At 38.5% G+C, this 21,821-nt stretch overlaps 2 protein-coding genes and 1 pseudogene across 4 annotated transcripts in view; 1 reads left to right on the top strand and 2 right to left on the bottom strand.

Moving 5' to 3' along the window:
* LOC136241595 (transmembrane 9 superfamily member 2-like) overlaps nt 1-21,821 on the bottom strand; it is a 77,606-nt gene that overhangs the window by 53,965 nt on the left and 1,820 nt on the right. For all 3 annotated transcript variants that reach the window (XM_066032831.1, XM_066032833.1, XM_066032835.1), the window contains exon 2: nt 21,373-21,470. The gene's annotated coding sequence lies outside the window, so the exon portion shown is untranslated. The remainder of the gene's footprint in view (nt 1-21,372; nt 21,471-21,821) is intronic.
* Nucleotides 669-6,812, bottom strand: LOC136239973 (transmembrane 9 superfamily member 2-like; annotated as a pseudogene).
* On the top strand, nt 8,042-11,483 carry LOC136239972 (uncharacterized). The gene is made up of 14 exons (XM_066030717.1): nt 8,042-8,201; nt 8,261-8,525; nt 8,637-8,699; nt 8,752-8,778; nt 9,159-9,221; nt 9,276-9,302; nt 9,348-9,377; nt 9,428-9,487; nt 9,565-9,635; nt 9,885-10,276; nt 10,341-10,620; nt 10,677-10,753; nt 10,812-10,919; nt 11,268-11,483. Exons 1-14 carry the CDS (start codon nt 8,042-8,044, stop codon nt 11,481-11,483), a joined length of 1,839 nt encoding a protein of 612 aa, XP_065886789.1.

Raw genomic sequence — 21,821 nt, 5'->3', positions numbered from 1 at the left:
GTTGTGACATGTGTAGTATTTCAGCAATCCTTATAGGGTGGCCTGAAGTATCAAGACAACAATGCCCATTAAGGGCATTTGTCCTAATCATGGTCGTGTGAGTTTGAGGACACACCACAGTTGTGCTAATTCCTCATGACTTTCTCATAGGAAAAGGACCAGCTTACAGTGTTGTAGTGAAAAGATGTAGCAATTGCTCTAAGTGTGGTGAAGGTGGTCAGTTACCATGACAACCACCAATAGTTCATTATAATTTTATATGACCTCTTGGTAGTAGTACATGTACTACATCTACCTGTAGTGTATAATACAATTCCCCATGTTGTCTACTGTCTGTTGAACAGCAGCTGGAATCATGATCCAATATCAAGTAGTCAGGGACTTTTAAAAAGGTATCAACTGATCAAGATGTCCTGGTGATCAAACACCTTCAAAGCCTAACTCAGTGGTGATTCTAGACCTGACCTACAGGGGGGCCAAGTAGGGAACAGTATCACTATTGTTGTATGACATTAAAATTTCAGGGGGGTCAGGGGTACTCAATTTGAAGGCTTGACAACAGCCTAAAATTTATGCTAAAAATGTGAAAAATGCAAAAATAACAATGCCAATCTACACTGCAACTTTAACAACTTTCCCCCAATATTTTTCAACTCATTTTTCAGCAGAATACGGATTTGTCTATGGCCTAACTTATAGCAACACAAGAAGTTGCTAACAGTTGACAGTCAAGATATATCAAGACATTCATAGGTGAAATCAAGCAATCAAGACTCTAGTGAGATAGATGACACTAAACCACAAGATCAAAAACCACAAAAGGGTACACATCAAATAGTTCTCAAACACACCACAGTTGAGGTGTGTTACACCAGATACACCATGTAGGGTAGGGATCACATGACAATCACTATAATAATGTTTTATGATAGAAATAGTTTTGTAGTGTTTTCAATTGTAACTATAAAGTCTGAAATATTTGAAGAACAATCTTGTTATGTGTCCTTATCATCATCTATCCTGTGATGACATCACATGACATAATAACTAGGGAAAGTCCCTGTGTACCCCACTATGACACACTTACTGGTTACATTACAAGATGATCTTCTTTGTGATGTTCCAAATGTGATCCCAGCTGTTGTAATGTTCTAGAAATGTGACTAAAATGAATGTCACTATAGTATGTTCACGTTGAGCTGAATCCTCAAAAACATTTAATAACTCATGGATGCAATTACACACAATCTTGAAATTTGGCTCAATTGTAGTACAGCTTGACCCGCTAAAAATATTTTGAAATATTTTTGTTCAAATGTTTGACATAATATTTACGGCCAATTAAAAGTTTCACAATACATTTCCTATGGGGAAGCCATACAAGTACAGTGTCCATTACAGTCCTTTCCCGAACTTTTAATGGAGCCAAACTGTACATGTCTGTTGTTGACACCTTCGCTGTTACCAATAATCATCTGGTTGGCTGAAATGTTAACTCTGTTGAGAAAACATCCACTTTTAATTTTTAGCTGTTTTTCAGGATTCAGCTCAACGTGAACATAGTTTAGAATGGTTGATGATCTGACAAAGAACAAACAACTAAATGACACTTGTATACAATGCACACATCAGCTGAATCCTCAAATACATTTACTAACTAATGGATGTGATCACAAGTGATCTAGAAATTTGGCTCATATGTAGCACTGCTTGACCCACTAAATATCTTTTCATTAAAATGTCCAACACAATATTATGGTCTATCTACCATACATTTCCTATGGGGAAGCCATAAAAGTGTGGTATCTATTACAACTCTATTCTGAACTTGTAATGGAGCCAAACTACATGTGATGTTGTTGACACCTTTACTGTCACCTTTAATCATCTGGTTGGCTGAAATGTTAATTCTCTTGAGAAAAAAAATCGACTTTTAATGTTTAGTTGCTTTTTTCAGGATCCTTAACTTATAGTAAATGTGACAGTCTCAGCAAAATCCCGACTTGTTAGTACAAGCATGTGTATTGAGAAAATCAAAATTTTAAAATAATTCGTAAAATTATGCATGCTACAAAAAAACAAAAAAAAACTATGTAAGTTTTTATCGGGCCAGTACTCAAAGAAGGAAGGCTCAAATCGATTAAAACTATATACCATCTTATTCGCCTGTGCATGGAGAGTTCAAAAATCTTTGTTTCATTTCTCTAGCTCCAATGGTATGCGTGTCACATGTGTTTGTTTACAATGCGGTAAACATAAACAAGATCGTCATCATTTCTTCTAGCAAGCCACCTTCACATCCATATGCGCAAGTATCTACAGAGCTAATACTATACTTTGGCTGATGTGCTGATCAATGGTGAACATTTAAAGCCAAACTGCAACGTTGTAGACTAATCCAAATGGAAGTTATGGCTGCGAATGCAAGCGCCTGTAGTATATTTTCAGTATAGTCACTGTACAAACCGATTATCTTACTCTTCCAACTGTCTAGCACACTATAATTCCAAAACTACGCACCACAGAAGGCCGAAACTTTGGTGCTCCATTCCTGTAGATATTGCTGGGTAAATTTAAAAAAAATTAATTGTGCGAACAAGTCAGTTTTTTACTGAGACGGTCACAAATGTGAAATTTGTAATATTGTAAATGACAAAGTTAAAGTTTGGCAAACTAATGTTTGGTGAACCAGTATATGAAGCAGCTGAGGTTGATGGATTGTAGTTTAGTGAATTCACCTCACAGTCAATATTGAATAATCTGATCAGTGAATAAAGTTTCTTTAAGTTATCAAATTTGTTAAACTTTAGTATTTACAGTACATGCATGTACACACACTATACACCTACAACATGTGTGTACACTAATACAAATGGGACCATGGACAAGTGTCCTGATTATCAAGATGTCCTTATTAGTGAGGTGTTCTGATTTCACATACAGAACATACGGACTACCATATACTCACACAGACAGACTACACATACACACATACAGACTCACTACCATACACATGTACAGACAAGCTCACCATGTACTATTGAGAATGAAGAACAATTGTATGAAGATGCAGTCAAAAGGTAGAGCCCCACCCATCAGTGAGCTAATAAAGGGGTGTGTCATCCATGTCTGCTCTGGGATTTCTCGTGGAATCTGATAGGTGCAAACCAGTTGACTAATTGGCTACACAAACACAGACCACCATAGCAACAGCACACTCGGTAACACAATGTGCTTACATCTCTACGGAAGCCAAAGAAAGCTCCAAAGAATGTCGAAGGTACGGAAATACCAAACCTAATAGTAAAATACACTATTGAAACAGTTAACACTTTGACCTGATACCCCAAGACAGTCTAATACAAGGGATTGAAATATGGACAATTGTAGTAATAACTGCTCTTAGCAGACATCACCTTTACAAGATAAACTATCAAACAGTACGATAGTACTGTTTAAGTAGGAATCGGGGTGGATTTGGCGCGCGCCTCAAATTTCGATCCCTAAAAAATCATCCTAGAAATATCTCACACAGCAAATAAACCTTTTACTAAAGAGTCTTCAAGTTTCTAACTTTATTTCTAGCGTTATATATCAGGAAACGACTAGAAAAGTGCTGGAATATTTTTTTTTTTTAAATCGCTAAAACAGAAATTTTCGTCTGCCTGCCAGCCTGCCTGCCTGCCTGACCACATTCGCAAGGCTACAGGCCAAACGAAGCAGCGAAGGATCACCATTCTTTGCCACAATATTTAACTCACTGCTGGGATGTGCCTTTTCGGGTTCCGACAAGTGTCTGCCTTCTGCGCTTTGCCTTTCCTTTTATCTTCAATTACGGATCGTCTTCTTCTTTTCCAGTCACGGAGGTATTAATAATTCGTATCGACACTTTCCTTAGAGCAGCCGTATTCAGACGCCACAAAACTAATAACGGATTCCGTACTGTAAGGGCAAGTAGATGCCTGTATAGCAACACTTGCAAAGCGATCAAACAGCCTAGTGAAGTAAGAACACACTGCCACGCCCTTATCAATCAGAGCGCGCGCTCGTACTTAACGATCAGTGGACCACGCCCATTATTAATGGTCCAGCTGTAACTAATTGTAGAAAACAGGAGATAGAAACCCTGCATGCCTTTCAATTTAGTAATTGAGCAGCTTGCATAAAGCAAGCAGCAAGATCGAGATACTCTAATAGAGCAGTCAGTGCCAAAGATCAATAATAGCTATATACCTATACCAAAAAAAGTTAACAAACTAGTGAATTTAAAAATTGTTAATTTAGAAATGGAAGTAGGGATCAAGCGATAAAAACTACTGAAACAAGTGATTTGAATGATGGCAACTATTACAACATAGCTTTGTGGGGAAATCCCTACTTTGGCATTGAACATATATGGTGACGTGGTGAGATGCCAATGTAAGGATTTCCCCACAAAGCTATGTTGTAATAGTTGCCATCATTCAAATCACTTGTTTCAGTAGTTTTTATCGCTTGATCCCTACTTCCATTTCTAAATTAACAATTTTTAAATTCACTATATATTTACAACAAATATATTACTTGTGTTTCCTAAGGTATCACTCAACATAACACACAGTTACTCACCATAGACATAGTAGTGCTAGTAGTGTAGTGAAGGGGATAGCAGCTGCAGAGTTATAGGACCAGAGCACCAGATTGAGAAAGAAGAATATTCCAAACACAATTCTAGGAAACAGGAATGCTGTAGTCAACACATTGCTCTTCCAGCGTAGTCCACCCATCGTCTTATACAGCCGGGCTGACACATACCCTGACACTACTCCTAGGAACATACAGGACTAGTACTGTGGTCATACGAGCCCCTCAGTTAGGGGGTGACAAGAAGCTGAGACAAGCAAACAACAGTGACACAAGAGTCATGATACAGATCTGGACACCAGTACCAGCTGATACTGATAGTAACATGATGTTAGTGGGGGGGACGAAACACATCACCATGAACTAGCTTCCAACCAGTCTTCTTGAATATCCTCCTGTAAATTAAAACATGTAAATACTAACACCCTCTCATAATAAGAACAAAGACTTGTCTGACTACAACTGTCCATTATGAAAAGGTTTCATTGTATTCTAATAAACTTGTTGGGAGCTACTTGTACTGCTCTTTTGTACATCACATATAAACCTTGTGTAATAGTGTGGGAGGATCATGTGATAGTGTGGGAGGATCATGTGATACAGTACATGAAGTTACAATCTCTCCTCCACATTACATGACAGGTACTGTGTTGAGGTCACTGAAGATTAATACTTTCACTCACTACTGACTCGGCTTGATTGTAGCGCATGATGTCATGATGTAGTGACCTCAGTAATACCATGGCAACCATGGCGGAGAGGAAGATTGTTATCACAATGGAGTTAAGGAGACTAAACCACTGAATATTAGTATGAGGTAGTGAGTTGAGTATGTAGTCCCAGCGTGATGCCCATCTTACTCCTTCAAGTTCCTGTGGAGTTATTGTATATAAGAACTTATATCAGTGTAACACTTAACACAGTGTGTTAGTACAAGCTAGGAACAGATAATACAGGTTTTTTTAATTGAATTCGTCCCGTTTGCAGTAGAGTTTGTCATCTTTGCAGTAGAATTCGTCCCGTTTGCAATTGAATTCGTCACTTTTGCATTAGAATTCGTCCAAGATTGGCAGCTGCTGTTAACACGAAAACAAGATGTAGCAGCTGCGCCATGATCTTGATGAAATACAACTGTTGTAAACAACTTTTTACAAGGCGATAATTCTTCAGTTACCGCTTCTTCAGCAACATTCGCAACTGTGCCTTGCCATTAGCGATGGGTGTGGTCACTCGCAAACAAACTAATTAACTCTAATAGCTTCGTGTAGAACCAGCTCCAATTACCTTGTAGTGTCTCAAGTGATATTCTCCATGGCAAAAATGATTCACTTTGTGATGAGTGGTTGGTTTCTTGTAGTCAATGTAGTTATGATGAATTCTAATGCAAAAGTGACTAAATCAATTGCAAAACCAACGAATTCAATTGCAAACGGGACAAAGTCAATTGCAAAACTTGTAATACTCCTCCTAATGTATACATCACATGACAACTACACAATAGGACCTCAAGTACCCAATCACAATTAACCAAACACTTCAGACTATATTATTAGAGTAACTATTAGCACTGGTGTATGTTCTATTAGAGTAGAGTTGTGTTTATCATTAGTGTAATACCCCTAATGACATCATGGATTACAAAATGGTTGCTCTATTTATGAGACCCATAACATCTTCAAGCATGACAATAGACAAACTCAATAATAAGGCTTTACAGCACATAATAATAATAATAACCGTTGCCCCTAGCAACCTGAATTTCCCATTATTTTGAGGTGATAATGTCTAAAGTAACTTCTCCAAATTTTGAAAGGACATAATTATGTCATAAGATATCATGACATTTTGAAATTTGTGGTTTTCCCCTACATACGGTACCACCCAAACACAAGCTCACACTCCCGAGCACTTGCTGTACGAGTGAAGGCATGAGAACCAGCTACCACTCGTACGAGTCTCATGGGTGCACACTATTTCACTCGATGACTTCTCTGAATCACAGGCTAATCTCGCAAATTTCAAATTCCACTTGCGAGTTCACTCGTCAGCTAGCTAAACTGTTTTTCTCACCTATACCGTGTAATTGAACAAGCCCACCATTTTATTGCACAGTTTATAGCTTGTTAGCTGCAGTGTAGCTACCTAGTGTGTGTAGTAATAAGTAAGGTACTTACCTGCAAACTGATCATTTGGACACTGATCACTCCAACTTCATATAGGATACACTGGGAGTCTCACAATGCCCAGATTAAATTTGGAATCAAGGCGGAGGGTATTGGTTCTCCACTCCTTATTTATTTATTATCAATTTTGTCAAAAAGACAAGGGTTGTACAAAAGGACAAGCCTGCAAACGTACTCCCCACAAACACATATATACAAACAATGACAGTACTAGGACTACAAGGACAAAACAAACAACAGTACAAAAACAATAAAAACCTTAAGATAATACACAACAAAAAATATCAAAAAAGAAAATGACGGAGGGCTGCACGGAATAAGGGTGACTTTTTAATCTGCAGGATGGCATGAGGTATGGTGTTCCATAAAAACGGACTGTTTACAAAAGAATGAGTAATGAAAGGAATTAATAGAAGATGCAACAGGTCGAATTGAAAGAGGATGTGATCTCGTTGGAACTTGAAAAAACTGAAAATGTTCACTAAATGGTAATGAGTTCCTGTGGTGGAGACTATCATAAATATTACAAATGGAGTAGTAGTTATGATGTTGAATAGAAGGTCAGTTTAGCTCTTAAATACAGTCATCACAAGACTTGCTCTACTGTATTGTCCACTACTTGCTTTAGCTACAGCTAAAAAGTTTTAACAGTCTTAGCCAACACAGCAGCTAGCAATTTTTTTTCATTTTTCACATCTGAAGGTGGCAAAGATGACAGACCCTTGTGGTAGATTACACAAGGAGTGAACAATACAGTAGACTGGTCGGGTAAAATTAATATTTTAAATTTAGTGTAGAATAGGTACAGTGAGTTGTCCCCAAAAAAGTGAATTCCAGTGATTGTACATGATCATTATGTGATGCTATGACACACACAACACTGTATGTTAGTATAATACATTGAACAAGTGTAGAGGAAGTTGTCCAGTGTACACATCAACATTCATCTCAAAAAAACTGTTGTACTAGTTCAATATCAACACCTGAGAAGGTTTCTAGGTCAACTACAACATGGATTTACATTTTGTCCTTTAAAATATTTGGAACACAACACATTACTTTCCTAACTAACAAATAAGCCTTAAAGGGGTAATGCGTCGCAGTGGCTTACACAACGAAGCCGTTTAATTTCCTTACGCATGTGATTATTTTGTGTACAATAAAATCACGTGTTACGGAGTTGTCAGCTCTATACGCACGTGTTAAATTGATAGATAGCGCGGAAATTCAGAAGAATGCCACCTGGATGTCCACGTACTGGAAGAGCTACCTACGCCTTCGTGAGACTTCGAGAAGAGACTCACAAGTTATGGTTAGAGGCAAAACGTTCCCTTGCGGCTAGTAGCGACGATGCGTTGGCTTGTTGTCTCCTTCAAAATATCCGAAGAAACATTAGTAGCAACGCTCTCGAGCCACTGAGTACGCCAGTTGCAGAAGTTGTGGGAACAACACAGAGGTAACTGACGTTTTCCATGATCTTACCGACTTACGCGACCAATGCTTTCATCATAGCTCAGATTTGTCAGTGGTTGCTGGACAACATCGTTGTGATGATTTATTTTTGTGCTCCACACCAGTTCACAGTTCTACAAGAAATGAATCAAGGCTTGTAAGTAGCGACAGAAGAGGTGAGAGGCTCAAGCATCCAGTTTTGTTTCGTGCTGAGGAAGAGGAGTCAAGTAGTGATTGTGAGGCTACACCACAGCTGCAACAGGAGTGGTAAGTGGCTTCGATTATTAGCTTTTGCCAGTAAAGCATCATGCCTGTTAATATATGTGGATAGATATGGATACGTTGTATCTTTATGTTATCGTAAATATAAATCTGTAGTAACAGACAAGCTGAGGACAGTACATTGACATCAGTGTCAATCATAGATCACCCATCAACAATGTAATGTTGCCTTAGATCCTGTGTGTTATAGTACGATACACTTTGATTACAGGCTGGCTGATGGCTACTGGCAACAAAGGTGCGCACTTTTATCAGTGGTGATAATGTTATATTGGTGTTAGGACTGTTCAAATAAGACAGAAGCTTATCACTCTCTGCTTCTTATGTATGTCAACGACTAACTGCACTAAAATGCAAGTTAAATTCTAAAAGGATGTTTTTGGATATTGGTATGCAAAGAGCTAGTTTAATGCTCCAGAATCCTCTCAAATTTAATTTACTGTGTTGAAGTAGTCACTTATTTATAAAGTTATTTATGTAGTAATTGCTGTGACACCCATACCGAACCTTTAAAGCTCCGGAGTGAAAAGAAGCACTGTCTTATTGGAAGTGACTATTTTGTTTACTGATATGAGGGAGCCAGTGAGATTGTATACATGTTTGTGCATAAAACTGTAGCAACTGGCAAGCCGAGGAGAGCACATTGACATCTGTTTCAACTATTGATTACTCATCAACCATGTAATATTGTCAATGCATTTGTTGTGTGCTTAAATGGTACTATTCAACTTGCAGGCTGGCCGAAGAAAGCTCACAACAAAGGTTCGATATTTTATTATGTTGTATTGTGTCTATCATAACCAACAGTGGCTCAGTGTGTACCAGTGATGAAATAAGGTAGTGTGCAGTCTTCTATTTTTAGATACATTTATTAATTTGGAAAACAGGACTGTACAGAATGCTTCTTATATATTGAATGGCACTTCATCTGAGTCAGATGATGATACGTACATATATAGTATCGGATGATTAGTATGTATACATTACTGTCATCATGAGTGTTATACACAAAAATTCACTGTAGTACATCTGAATGCTCATCTGGCTCTGAAGATGTAGAGGAAGAATTGGAATCCAATGAAATATCTGTACAAGGTATGGAGTACCCTATAACACAAAATATTCAAGGGACAAAACGTTTGCAATTAGACCATCTTGTTAGTATTCGTAGAAAAACTTTTGTAGTTACATAAGACAAATGTTCACGAGTCAGTAATGTCACTAGCAATTCGCAGAAATACATTTACGGTGTATGGAGACACTGCAAGAACTGCAAAAGTGTTATATCCCTCAAATTTTTTGTACTATACGATATATTACATATTTACAATTATTGTATTGTAGGTATTGAAGGAGCAAACATCAAGGTGTTATGTAACCTGGATAAGCTGTTGATGTTATTCTCTGGAAAATGTCACAAACCTGGTTGTGTAGAGAATTGCTCTATTGCTAAATACAAAGTCATTGGCTGTTGTGTCCTGATTCATAGTCAGTGCACCAATAAGCACATTTTTGTCTGGAAATCATCAGAAATGTTAACTAGCAGAACTAACAATAAGCTTTTCCAAAACAACCTTTTATTTGCGTCAGCAATAATTCTATCAGGGCAGAGCTACTATAAAATAGCCGATTTTGCAAATGTGTTGGGGTTATCGGTTTCATCAAGCTCTTCCTTTCATTGCTACCAAAGACATTATATATGTCCTGGAATAGAAGTGTTCTTTAATGCAGAACAGGTCAATAGACATATTATTGTGTATCATAATGTATTTATATTGCATCTATACTTACATCAAATAGGACAAACTCCTATCCACTTATCGTGGTAAGCGCGTTGTTTTGGCTGCGGACGGAAGATGTGATTCTCCTGGAAACAGTGCTAAATATTGCACGTACTCACTTATGGACCATGAAACTAACAAAATTCTTCATGTTGAAACAGTCGACAAAAGGGAGGTCAGATTGCAGTCACCTAACATGGAACGAGAAGCATTCTCTAGATCCATAGCCCATGTATTGCAGTTGGTTGAATGTCCTGAAGTCATTACTGATGCATCATCCTCAGTGCGCAAGATGATAGGTATATACAGGTGTATATTATACCATTCACTGCTTGTTCTATTGTGCACTCTGTAGAAACTCAGTACCCACAAATGCTGCATTCACTAGATGTTTGGCACAAATCAAAAAAATTGAAAAAAGCATTAGCTGAGGTGAGTAACAAGGCAAAGGCCAAAATTTTATTTTGTGGGTTGTGCTAACATACTTTAGGCTGGTAAGCGCAAGGGCATGGATAAATTATTAAAGTGGAGCTCCAATATTGTGAATCACTTCTGGTACTGTTGTCGTACTAGTAATGGAGATGTACAAATACTGAAGGTACATAAATTATGTGACCGAATTTGTGAAAAGGGGTTTTCCAGACACATTCAATTTGTCAACTTTGACGATTCATAACTTTGTCTTATAAGATAATGAAGATATTGACTTGAAGTTTTGTCAGTGGTGAGTTTTAACATGGCCAAGTGAGCACTGAACATTCCAAGATGAATTCTTGCTTGAACACCAAGTTACGGCTCCATGAAGTCTTAGAATAGGATGTGTGTGGAAGACCCCTTTTCACAAATTCGGTCACGTATATACACTACGTATGTGTATAAATACAGTATAGTATAAATAAACAAAAATAGTATAAATTTTGCTACCTTACACTGTTATGTGTACTAGATAAAGTGGTCTGCCCTGCTACATCATGTCATTGATGAGCATCAATGGCTTGATGGACGATGCGAACATGATGATCTAACTGGGCCACCAACAGATGGAGATGGTAGAGTACTGCAATACTTCCGTCGCAATGAGCCATCGTTTATAGTATTGCAAAAGCTGATAATGGATCCAAAATGGCTAGAGTCCATGAAATACTATACCAAATTTTGGTAAGGACTCTTAGTAGATTGAAGCTAACTTGCATACTTCCATTGTACAGGCACACAGGAAATCTGGAGTCTTTTCACAATTTAGTACTTGCTTATGTTTCCAAGAGACATGCATACCAGTGAGCTGAGCATGCCCTGCTTTATTTTTTACTTTTCATGCTTTGTAGGAATCAAGCTTATCAGGCACGTATCCAGTTGGCTGTATTAGACAACAACGCACACTGCACTAGGGATCCGGCTTACAATAAATCAGGTGCTGCTTTGTATGCCCGCAAGTACAGGAAACAAAGCAAAAAGTGGGATGCAACTCCTATAAAAAAAAGAAAAGATTACAATTATATGCCTAAAATAATTGACACAATTGAAGAACAACAATACAACTTCAGTGGGCCACTTAAGAAGAAACGTCCTTTGCCACAAGGCCACCCTGCACACATACAAGCCACCATTGGTGACTCACAGCCTACATCTACAAGCATTATTGTGCAAAACAAGAGGTCACGTTTTTCATAAATTATTGTAAAATCATGAATAATAATAATTTACAATTGTAATGATAGAATGATAGATTGGTCAATGATTGTTCAAAAAAAAAGTCAGTTAGAGTACATTAGCTGGAGCGATATCCAAGATATATACCATCTGGAGCTGGATACTTGTCTCTGATGGCCCACACAACACAAGATGGGATAACTTTTCTGTTCCCACTTCCCAGATAGCCGCATTGCCACATAGTCCACTGTCTATACCCAGCCCACCGATAGCTTGACGAACTGTAATCTGGAACATCTGCATAGATTGTGCTCCTGCTAACAATGCAGACAGCCAAAATATGAGGATCTAAGACTACCTGTCGAAACACCTCAGATGTAGTCACGCAAACTCTGTTTTTGCAGCACACATTCTCTGAAGGTTGGGGCATAGATCTACATTTACCACATTTGCACCAATGTGGTGCATTACTTGGACCTTGTGGTGGATCAGGGATTGGAGGTGATAGAAGTGCCTTTGCTAATTCCAAGCCACCTACATTTTCGTACGCAGCAACTATCAATTTGTTTGCACTCACTGGAATCTAAGTCTGTTACAAACTCCTATACAATTACAGAGTATCACTTACTTATCAACACTGCTACTTACTTCAAGTTGTTGTCTCCTTATGGCCATGGCATTTTCACCTGCTGGCCTCTCAGCTTCTTGTACAGGCTGCAAGTTACTATTTGATACAGATTACCAATGGTCGATTACATTGTTTACTTTGTTCTTGCAGGACTTTTGTCTCGTGCCACAGGTGCATCGCTCCGAACAGAATGCATTGGCTGCCTGGCATGGACATTTTTTTCATTGACACGTGTTTTTACAGGAACACGATGTTGACTCATTATCCTATTATAGTACTTGCAAAGTGACAACCTTCAATAAAACTATTCACCGTGTCAGAATCAGAAGTCGAGCCGCTTGAGCTTCTGTCGTACTCGTCATCACTGTCGCGTTCCCGTGTCGCCATTTTGTTAGTCCGTATATGTTTGTACACTAATATGACATCATTGTTTTTAACTTAAATGGTTTCATAACATAAACAAACGCGACGCATTGCCCCTTTAACACCTGGTAATGTGTTTGGTAGTGTAATCATATCACAAGTGATCAATCTCACTCCCCAAAATATTATTCTACAACAATTTGAAATTCCATCACACTAGTTTAACCCTTAAACCTGATATTCCAGAAAACTGGATTTGATAAAACACGAACAAAAACACACACAATATTTTAGCCATTTTACATACGTACTTTTAAACAGGCATAAGTGTGCATCCAATCTTTTAGAAATAGAGATTTTCCTACTTGGGTAGGCCTACCCTTTGTAACAGTATATAAACAAACAACAAGAAACTCATCCGCTATGAAGCATTGAAACATTTTGGTTCCTTTCACATCTGTATTGTTAGTGTTCTTGTTGGCCATTTTGTCAATCACATGATATTTGTATACCAACTGAATCGCCATCACGTGACAAGCAAGATGACACCCAAAGAAAGATGATACGATGAACTATGGCCAAGTTATGGCCTTTTCTGTATCGATATGCAAAGGAAGAAGATGAAGAGACAGTTATTTATTTATTTATTTATTATCAGTTTACCACGAGGGAAGGAACAGCACAAAAGGCAAGCCTGTACAAGGTACTGTCCTAGTACAAAACACATACAACCACTAAACAAAATACACACAAATTAACACTTACAAAACAAAACAACAATTATAATTACATCTACAAAACAACAACAAATCAACAACAATAAATTACATTTAAAAATTACAACAAAAATGTTTGTAAATAGTGTGGCGAAAAACAGAACGTCACTCAATTCCCAGAACACTGATTGGTACTTTGTTCCACACAAAACAAACACAGACAAAACAAGAATATCATCTAGCATTGATTGATGAAGGTGGGGGTATGAGGGTAAGACAATGGCTACACGTAGGCATAGTGTTGTTTGTACAATAGTTTGAAAACTTAATAGAACCAGCATGATGAATGTCTTGAAGAGCACACACTGACAAATAGTCCTGCCTGGCAGATAAGGATGGTAAACACAGCTTTCTATAGCACACATCATGAGGAATAGACCAAGAGTGAGTAGTTTGGTTCCACCGACTGCCACAAACCCACCATGCAGCACGCCTCTGAACAGCCTCTACCAGGTTCACATCTTTCACAGCACGAGGAGACCAAACCACACAAGCGTACTCCAACAGTGGCCTAACAATAGCTTTGTAAGCTCTATATTTGGCTTCTGAATCACACCCCAACATAGTATGTCGTAAAACATTCAAAACCCTGGTGGCCTTTGAGGCAGCAAATTGACACTGAGAGGACCACTGCAATTTATCATTTATATGGAGACCCAGGTAATTCACAAGATTGGTCCACTGAACTGGTTGACTGTCAATAATATAAGTAAAGGAAACTGGCTTCCTCTTGTTCGTGATGGATAAAGCCTCACACTTTTGGGGACTCAGATTAAGTTGCCACCGTTTTAGACCATGCCACTATAGCTGAAAGATCATCCTGCAGCAGCTGGCAATCCCCCACTGATTTCACATTAAAATAAATTATCACATCATCAGCAAACAGCTTTAATTTACACACCTTGGGTATTGTAGTTAAATCATCCACATAAAGCAAGAACAATAGTGGACCCAAAACAGATCCCTGCAGCACTCCAGAAGTGACTGAAGTCCAATCAGAGTAAGTACCATTCACAACAACCCTCTGAAACCTCTTGGTAAGGAAGAATCTCACCCACTCCAACAAATTACCACATATCCCAAAGGACTCCACTTTCAAGAGTAGACGTTCATGTGGAACAGAATCGAATGCTTTTGTACTTTAGAGGTACGGAGTGAAGTTCCGTGATGGAAGGATGTGACGAAAGATAGCACCATTTAAGCGAAAATTTAATGGCGAGTAACATGATGTTTGTAGTTTTAACGGTTCTTATACTCTAGGAGTTTGTTTTAAAGGTTGTGTGTAATCCAGTTTTCTGGATTACGCATTTTCAGTGCTTGCGTTTTTTAAAAACAGCTGTGGGTTTAAGGGTTAAAGGTGAAGCACTACTTGTCTCACCTAGCAACCTGCACTTGTGTCCTTAACAACCGATCAGCCTCTCCTTGTTCTCCCTTATGATATGCTATCATAATCTTGACATGGTTGAACACATAAATAGCACCTCTCACTCAGTAGTGCCTATAATACACCACTGGTTACCATGGTGACAGCAGCAGAAGTGATAACTCACTGATAAGAAGCAGGCATCATGGGGTTTCCCCGGATGAGTCACATAACAACCAACTGGAAATCTTGTGGTACATAAAGGTTGGTCACTATTAGCAACAGTGTAACACCATGTCACTGGCATGTCATCAATCACCCTAGGGGGTATAGCAAGCATAACACACTATACACCAGATTAGGCATCAATAATTAGGACACCACACTAATAAGGACACTTCAAAATATATTTTAAATAACACTCACCATTGGTGCATGTAAGCTTCATGGATACCATCTTGGAGGAACTTCAGTTTAGTATCATCAACTCTCTTGTAAGTCTTCACAAAATGGCTTATCAGTGATGTTCTTCTTGTACATGATCTGTAACAATAAAACAATGTGACAACATCAAGCTTCAATCAGGTACAGTAGAGCCCACACTAGTACCCCTCGTAACATGAGAGTATTATTATGGTTAATATGTACAAGAAACACATTACTGGAAGATCACCACACTCACCTAAACCAAACAGGAAGGTGTTCTGATCATAGCTGCTATAAATGGAAACAACTTAAGCATCATAGGGTTGACTGTAGACCAGTATGGGAGTTTCCTTATAGTTACCAATTCAGTACCAATTCACTGTCAGTGAACACACTCATCACACTGCCAGTAAATCTAATCACACTGACTATAGTTACACCTACTCATACACACTACACACACACACATACACACACTACACACACACAAACTACCATTCCTCCAAAACAAAGTGTCTTTATACTTTCACTCCCAAAGCACGACGAGTCAGCAATTATTCGACATCAATGACATAACATTGGAGGATGATTTACTGATGGACCTTAACTTCGACATCATTCCTGAGTTACAATCCAGGAAGCCTCCCTTAGATTCCAATAAAGCCACAACAATGGAAGAGGCAGGCAAACGCTGCCTTCATGCTCTCTTGGAGCTTAAGACTCCAATAGTCCATTTCAATGCAAGCTAAAGTATTCACGGTATGGTAATGAATACTAATTTATTACACATTGTGCAACATCCGTTGTCCCTTTGGGAGGCCTTAAAATGCACTGAAACCTATGGGACTAAGGTCTTTACACTTCACGGGAGCCTAAACCATACCGTTTATTCTTATTATAAGAATGTAGTATTATAGCAGCCACTATACTACAACAATGACATGAAAATTGGAAAGATATGTTGTGTTGTGATCAAGAAATCAGTGATCTTGTGTCAAATGGTAGTGATACCTTAAGTTGTGAAGGCTGCATCTTTCCTAAAGTGAGGTATTTTTACTCTTATAAGTATAGAGGATCGTTAGGCAACAAAACATGGCCACTAAACCTACTGTAACGAGTGAAATAATTGCCTAGCATTGATAGAATCACAGCGATGAAAGATTGCCTACTTCTGTGATAAAATTTTGCATACCGTTGTTCCCAGCCTTGTAGAAACGTAGTAACAAGTTTATCTCACTAATTAGACTTACTAGACGCTGAAAACAAAGTCACTAGAGTCCTCTGCCATGCTAAAGTCACTTCTTTCCGCTTTACAACACAGTGAATCTTCACAAACTATATACCATCGTGATGCTAACAACCTGAAGATTACAATTTCGTTCTCATAATAAGAATAAACAGTATAGTTTAGGCTACCGGGAAGATTTCTTACCTCACTCCCATAGGCTTCAATACATTTTAAAGGTCACTGGATGTTGTACAATCGCAATTATTAACCACCACATTCCTTAGCCCTTGTGTGAAAATGGGCTATTATCAATCCCAGGTTTGAGGCCACCACCCCCTCAAAACACAATTGTAAGGAAGGTCACTACTCAGCATCATGTACCAACGTACAAGATGTACCAACGTACAAGATGTACCAACGTACAAGATGTACAAACAAAGATATACTAAGAAGAGAGGGTAGATGTTTCTCATGTTTAGCTGTAGGGCACAAGGTCGGACAGTGTACTAGTTCACATCACTGCAGAAACTGCAATAGAACACATCACTAAGCAATCTGTGATGTACAAGATAGCCAGCCCCCACAACCAGTAGTACCACTACCAGCAAATACAAGTGATGGGACACACTCATACACCACACTTTGTTGGTTTTAAAACAATCACAACTGAAGTAGTATGTACACAACAGAGTTAACAAAGTAAGTGACCAACACCAGTGGAAATTTTGTCCAGGACCACAAAACTCAGCTGACCTTCCTTCAAGAGGCTGCAGTGGTGAAGAGTTAGTCTCTAACCTCAACTGGTGGAAGGGACCATCATTCCTGTATCAACCTGTGTCATCATGGCCAGTCCTATCTACTACACTTAGTACACATAAAGCTGAAGGGAATTGGTGAAACACCCACCTGTGTTGATTCACTCACTTGCTGTAACAGAAGCTGACCCTCCCATTTGTACCTTAGAGAAGGTTATCAATGTTACAAGTTATAGTAACAAGATAAAACACCTGATTAGAGCCACTGCCACTATCATAAAGTTTGTTCAGATTTGGAGGAAGAAGGAAAGGTGTTGAAGTCAGGTCATCATTCTAACAATCATTTGATAACACAGCTCAAGTCTTAACAAGGATGACTTAATCTGTTGTCATGGTAGGATTAACAGCAATGATATAACAGAAGGTCTAAAACATGATTTATTGTTTATCCTCTAACTCCACTATTATTGCCAACACAAGACAGGTTTACAGCTTTGTTGATTCAATCTATTCACTATCAAGTTTCCACAATGACATCAGAGAGACACTCAATGCAGTGAGAGAAAAATACTCGATTGTAAGGGGAAGGAAGATTGGGAGGGTGAAAAGGTTTTAAGTAGGAGCATTGTGTGTAAGAAGCATCAAGGATCTAGTGTTCCCACATCTAATTTAGCAGAATTGCCACAATACCAAGTAGCTGATGTTCCTCCTTTTGTAAACACAGGTGTAGACTTCACAAGGCCATTCTATGTTAAGAATGCTGACCAGACCACCAAAGCCTATATGTACCTGTTTACCTGTGTACATTTAGAGTTGACTAATATCCTGGGAGTACCTCAGTTCATACAAGCATTTGAAGATTTGTGAGCTATCGAGGTCTGCCCTCAAAGATACTATCAGACAATGCTAAAGGGGGAGGGGAAATCAGGAAGCTACACCATGCTGAAGAAGTCCACTAATATCTCACCAGACATGTTTCATGGGAACATATAGTAGAAAAGGCTCCTTGGTGGGGTGGCTTTTAGGAGTGGATGGTTCATAGTGTTAAGACATGTTTAAGGAAACATGTGGGAAGATCTTCCTTGACATTTGAAGAACACCTCTGAGAAAGGTGTTATCATGACACGAGCCAGGATTAAGGTCATTGCCTGCCTCTGAGGCACCAGCCCAGATTAAGGTCCTCGGAGCCACATTGTGGCAATATCAGATAGCTAGGGCCAAGACTTCAATAGTGAAGTCCAGCCTCCAAGCCCCATTAGCCAACAATAAACTCCCCTTAGGTTGTACTGCCAACATTATAAACTGGAAGTGGTTAATCCCCAGAAGAGCAAGTTAGGGTTTGGGAGGAACAATTTAAAAACAGTGGAACAACCCTTACCAAAATCTTAATCAATTACCATTAAAGCATCATGGAGAAATATCATGTTGATGAAGCTGAGAATACCATTGTAGCACCATAACTGAACATAGTTCCAGACATTGAGAGGGACCTCAACAACACACTCCTAGAGATCAGATCAGAAGAGGACAAAATGATAACTTTAAGAACTGAAAGAAAAAGACCAATGGAAGACAAAAGGAAAAGGACCATCCAAAAAGCTAAAAAAACAAAAACATCAGACACTCTCCCCAAAGGGGAGGGAGACGATGGAACCAAGAGCCAAGACACCAACAGAGACCAACAACACCTCATCACTACTACCAAAACAGATATCAAACAAGATAGTGTATTAAAAATTATTAATTTAAGAATAAAGTAGGAATTCAAGTGATAAAAAGTAGTGAAACAAGAGATGAATGATGGTAGCTATTACAGCATAGCTCGGTGGGAAATCCCTACTTTGGTATGATATAGCCATTATTTTGTGTTTAATGCCAAAGTAGGGATTTCCCACCGAGCTATGCTGTAATAGTTACCATCATTCATCTCTTGTTTCACTACTTTTTATCGCTTGAATTCCTACTTTATTTTTAAATAATAATTTTTAATACACTAGTTTGTTTAGTTTTTTGTTAAGACATACATCCTAAGGCTGCAGCAAATGTCACACCTTCAGTGATGGTCACTGTAAAGCATTAATAACAATAACAGCTAGCTATAAACATGTGACTGTTCTATTAGAGTGACTGCTGTGTTAGAGTATCTCAAGTCAGCCTGCAAAGATACGCTAGCCCAAAAGAGGGGAGTGGTTTAGTCAGCCTTCCAAATTGAAGGTGTGTGGTCACTGAAATACAGCTAGTGTAAAAGGGGTGTGCCATCGTGGTTTCAATTGATAGATCGATAACGCATAGAATGAAGAATGGGCGTGATCTTGTGACCTATCGTGATCCTGTGACCTATCATGAAAGCTACCTAGTACCAGTACCTCCATACAGTATCCTCCATCATAGAATATATAATTAAGGAATATAATCTATTCCTCCGTACAGTAGCATAGCCTAAGCGCCTTAAATAATAATTTTGTGGCATCTATTATGCTGCTTAAAGAAAGTGTTGATATGGAAAATTAATGCCTCGATATGGTTTCGTTGAATGAAGAAGACAAGCAGCCTGATCGAAGATAAAAGAAAAGACAAGGTGCAGAAGGCACACACTCGTCGGAACCCCAAAAGGCACATCCCACTGGTGAGTTTGTTATTCTAGTGTAAAATGGTGGCCGTGTGCTGCTTCGTTTGGCCTCTAGGCTTGCGACTGTGGTCAGTCAATCAGACAGTCAGTCTAAAATTCCAAGTTTTGGGCATTTTTTTAAAAATTCTGTATCTGGCCACCTGTAAGCGTTTTGTTGTATTGAATGCTGTTTTATGTATTATATGGACTAGTACTATTCCGTAAAGGTGATTTCATCTTGTAAGATAACTCTAAGATGATTTTTAAAGGCGGAATTTTGGGCAGTGCACGAAAATTTTACCTGGATTCCTACTTAAACGGTATGACTGTACCGTTTGATAATATACTTGTAAAAGCCAAACAATGTTATCTTTAAACAATAATATAATATCAACCATTATACCTATTCTGATTGTATATCATGTGATGACAATGATGTAACAAACCTCTCTTAGTATCCAACTATCCTCAGTTGAACAATCATCACTTCTATCAAATGGACTCAGTTTTATACCCACAGCTAGGGATCCAAGTCAAGCAGAAATAATTGGATAAATTCTCCACAAAACTACATACATCAACCATACCCACACAAAACAGAAAATAGTGGAACACAGTTCACACTAACAAACAAACAGAACACAAACCCATTTATCAATTTCCATTCACAGAGGGTACCTTAGACCAAATAACACTGGCCCTTACTAAATCAACATGACAAACCACTTGAGACCAAATCTTACCAAAGAAGAAAGGAAAACACTGAAAGACCTCACAACAACTCATCATAAATTCCACACACAAATCCTCAACAGTGCTAGCACAAAATAAATGTGACTATATCCAAGAAAACTTTAAACACCTCAGTGACCAAACAACACCACTTGAGGGGAACACTACGGAACATATATGCTAACAAATTGAACAAAAACTACAACTGTTTAAGTCTAAAGGATACCTGTCCCCTTCCATGTACGAATTTTGTCTACCACCACCCAAAGCCCACTTAGCTAGATTCTACTCACTTACAAAGACACATAAAGATCCTCCAACTATTAGGCCAATCATATCCACATGTAATAGTCCTACTGAAAATATTCTACACTTTCTAGACTACTGGCTCCAACCATAAACACTCCCATCCTACATCAAAGATACATCCAATTTTATTAGAGAACTACGTAAGTGAAGTAGAAGTTCCCATGGAGACATGGTTAGTAACCATGGACGTCAAATCCCTATACACTAACATACCTCATCCACATGGAATCTCAGCTTGCAAGGAAGCTCTAAGCTGAACAAACCCCAAACAACCATCAGTAGAAATATTGATACAACTACTGGAGATTGTCCTAAAAAAAATGAATTCAACGGCAAGGCATATAAGCAAATACAAAAATACAAAGAGTGGCTATGGGCAATAAACCATCTCCATCTTATACTAAGCTGTTCATAGGGAGGATAGAAGAGACATTCCCGTCCAAAGTGAAACTGGTGTTCTACAAAAGATTCCTAGATGACCTATTCATGATATGAGATGGTACTAGACCAACTTAAAGAACAAATGAAATAAATTCATCCCACCATAAAATTCACATCACAAAGAGACCTCCAAAACATAACATTCTTTGATGTGAAGATATACAAATGACCAAACTTTTCAACCACACATCACCTCTCATTTTAAACTACATAACACCTAG

This window comes from Dysidea avara, chromosome 12, assembly GCF_963678975.1.
Source record: "Dysidea avara chromosome 12, odDysAvar1.4, whole genome shotgun sequence".
In the NCBI taxonomy this organism is placed as follows: Eukaryota; Metazoa; Porifera; class Demospongiae; order Dictyoceratida; family Dysideidae; genus Dysidea; species Dysidea avara.
The sequence above is the reverse complement of the archived record's forward strand: the minus strand, read 5'-3'. Positions and strand labels throughout refer to the sequence as shown.

Bases quoted from the DNA above. Each gene is read 5' to 3' on its own strand.
- LOC136239972 (XM_066030717.1), top strand. From the start codon at position 8,042: ATGCCACCTGGATGTCCACGTACTGGAAGAGCTACCTACGCCTTCGTG. The intron at 8,779-9,158 runs GTGCGCACTTTT...ATAAAACTGTAG, and splicing joins GATGGCTACTGGCAACAAAG to CAACTGGCAAGCCGAGGAGA. The intron at 10,277-10,340 runs GTCAATAGACAT...TACATCAAATAG, and splicing joins TGTTCTTTAATGCAGAACAG to GACAAACTCCTATCCACTTA.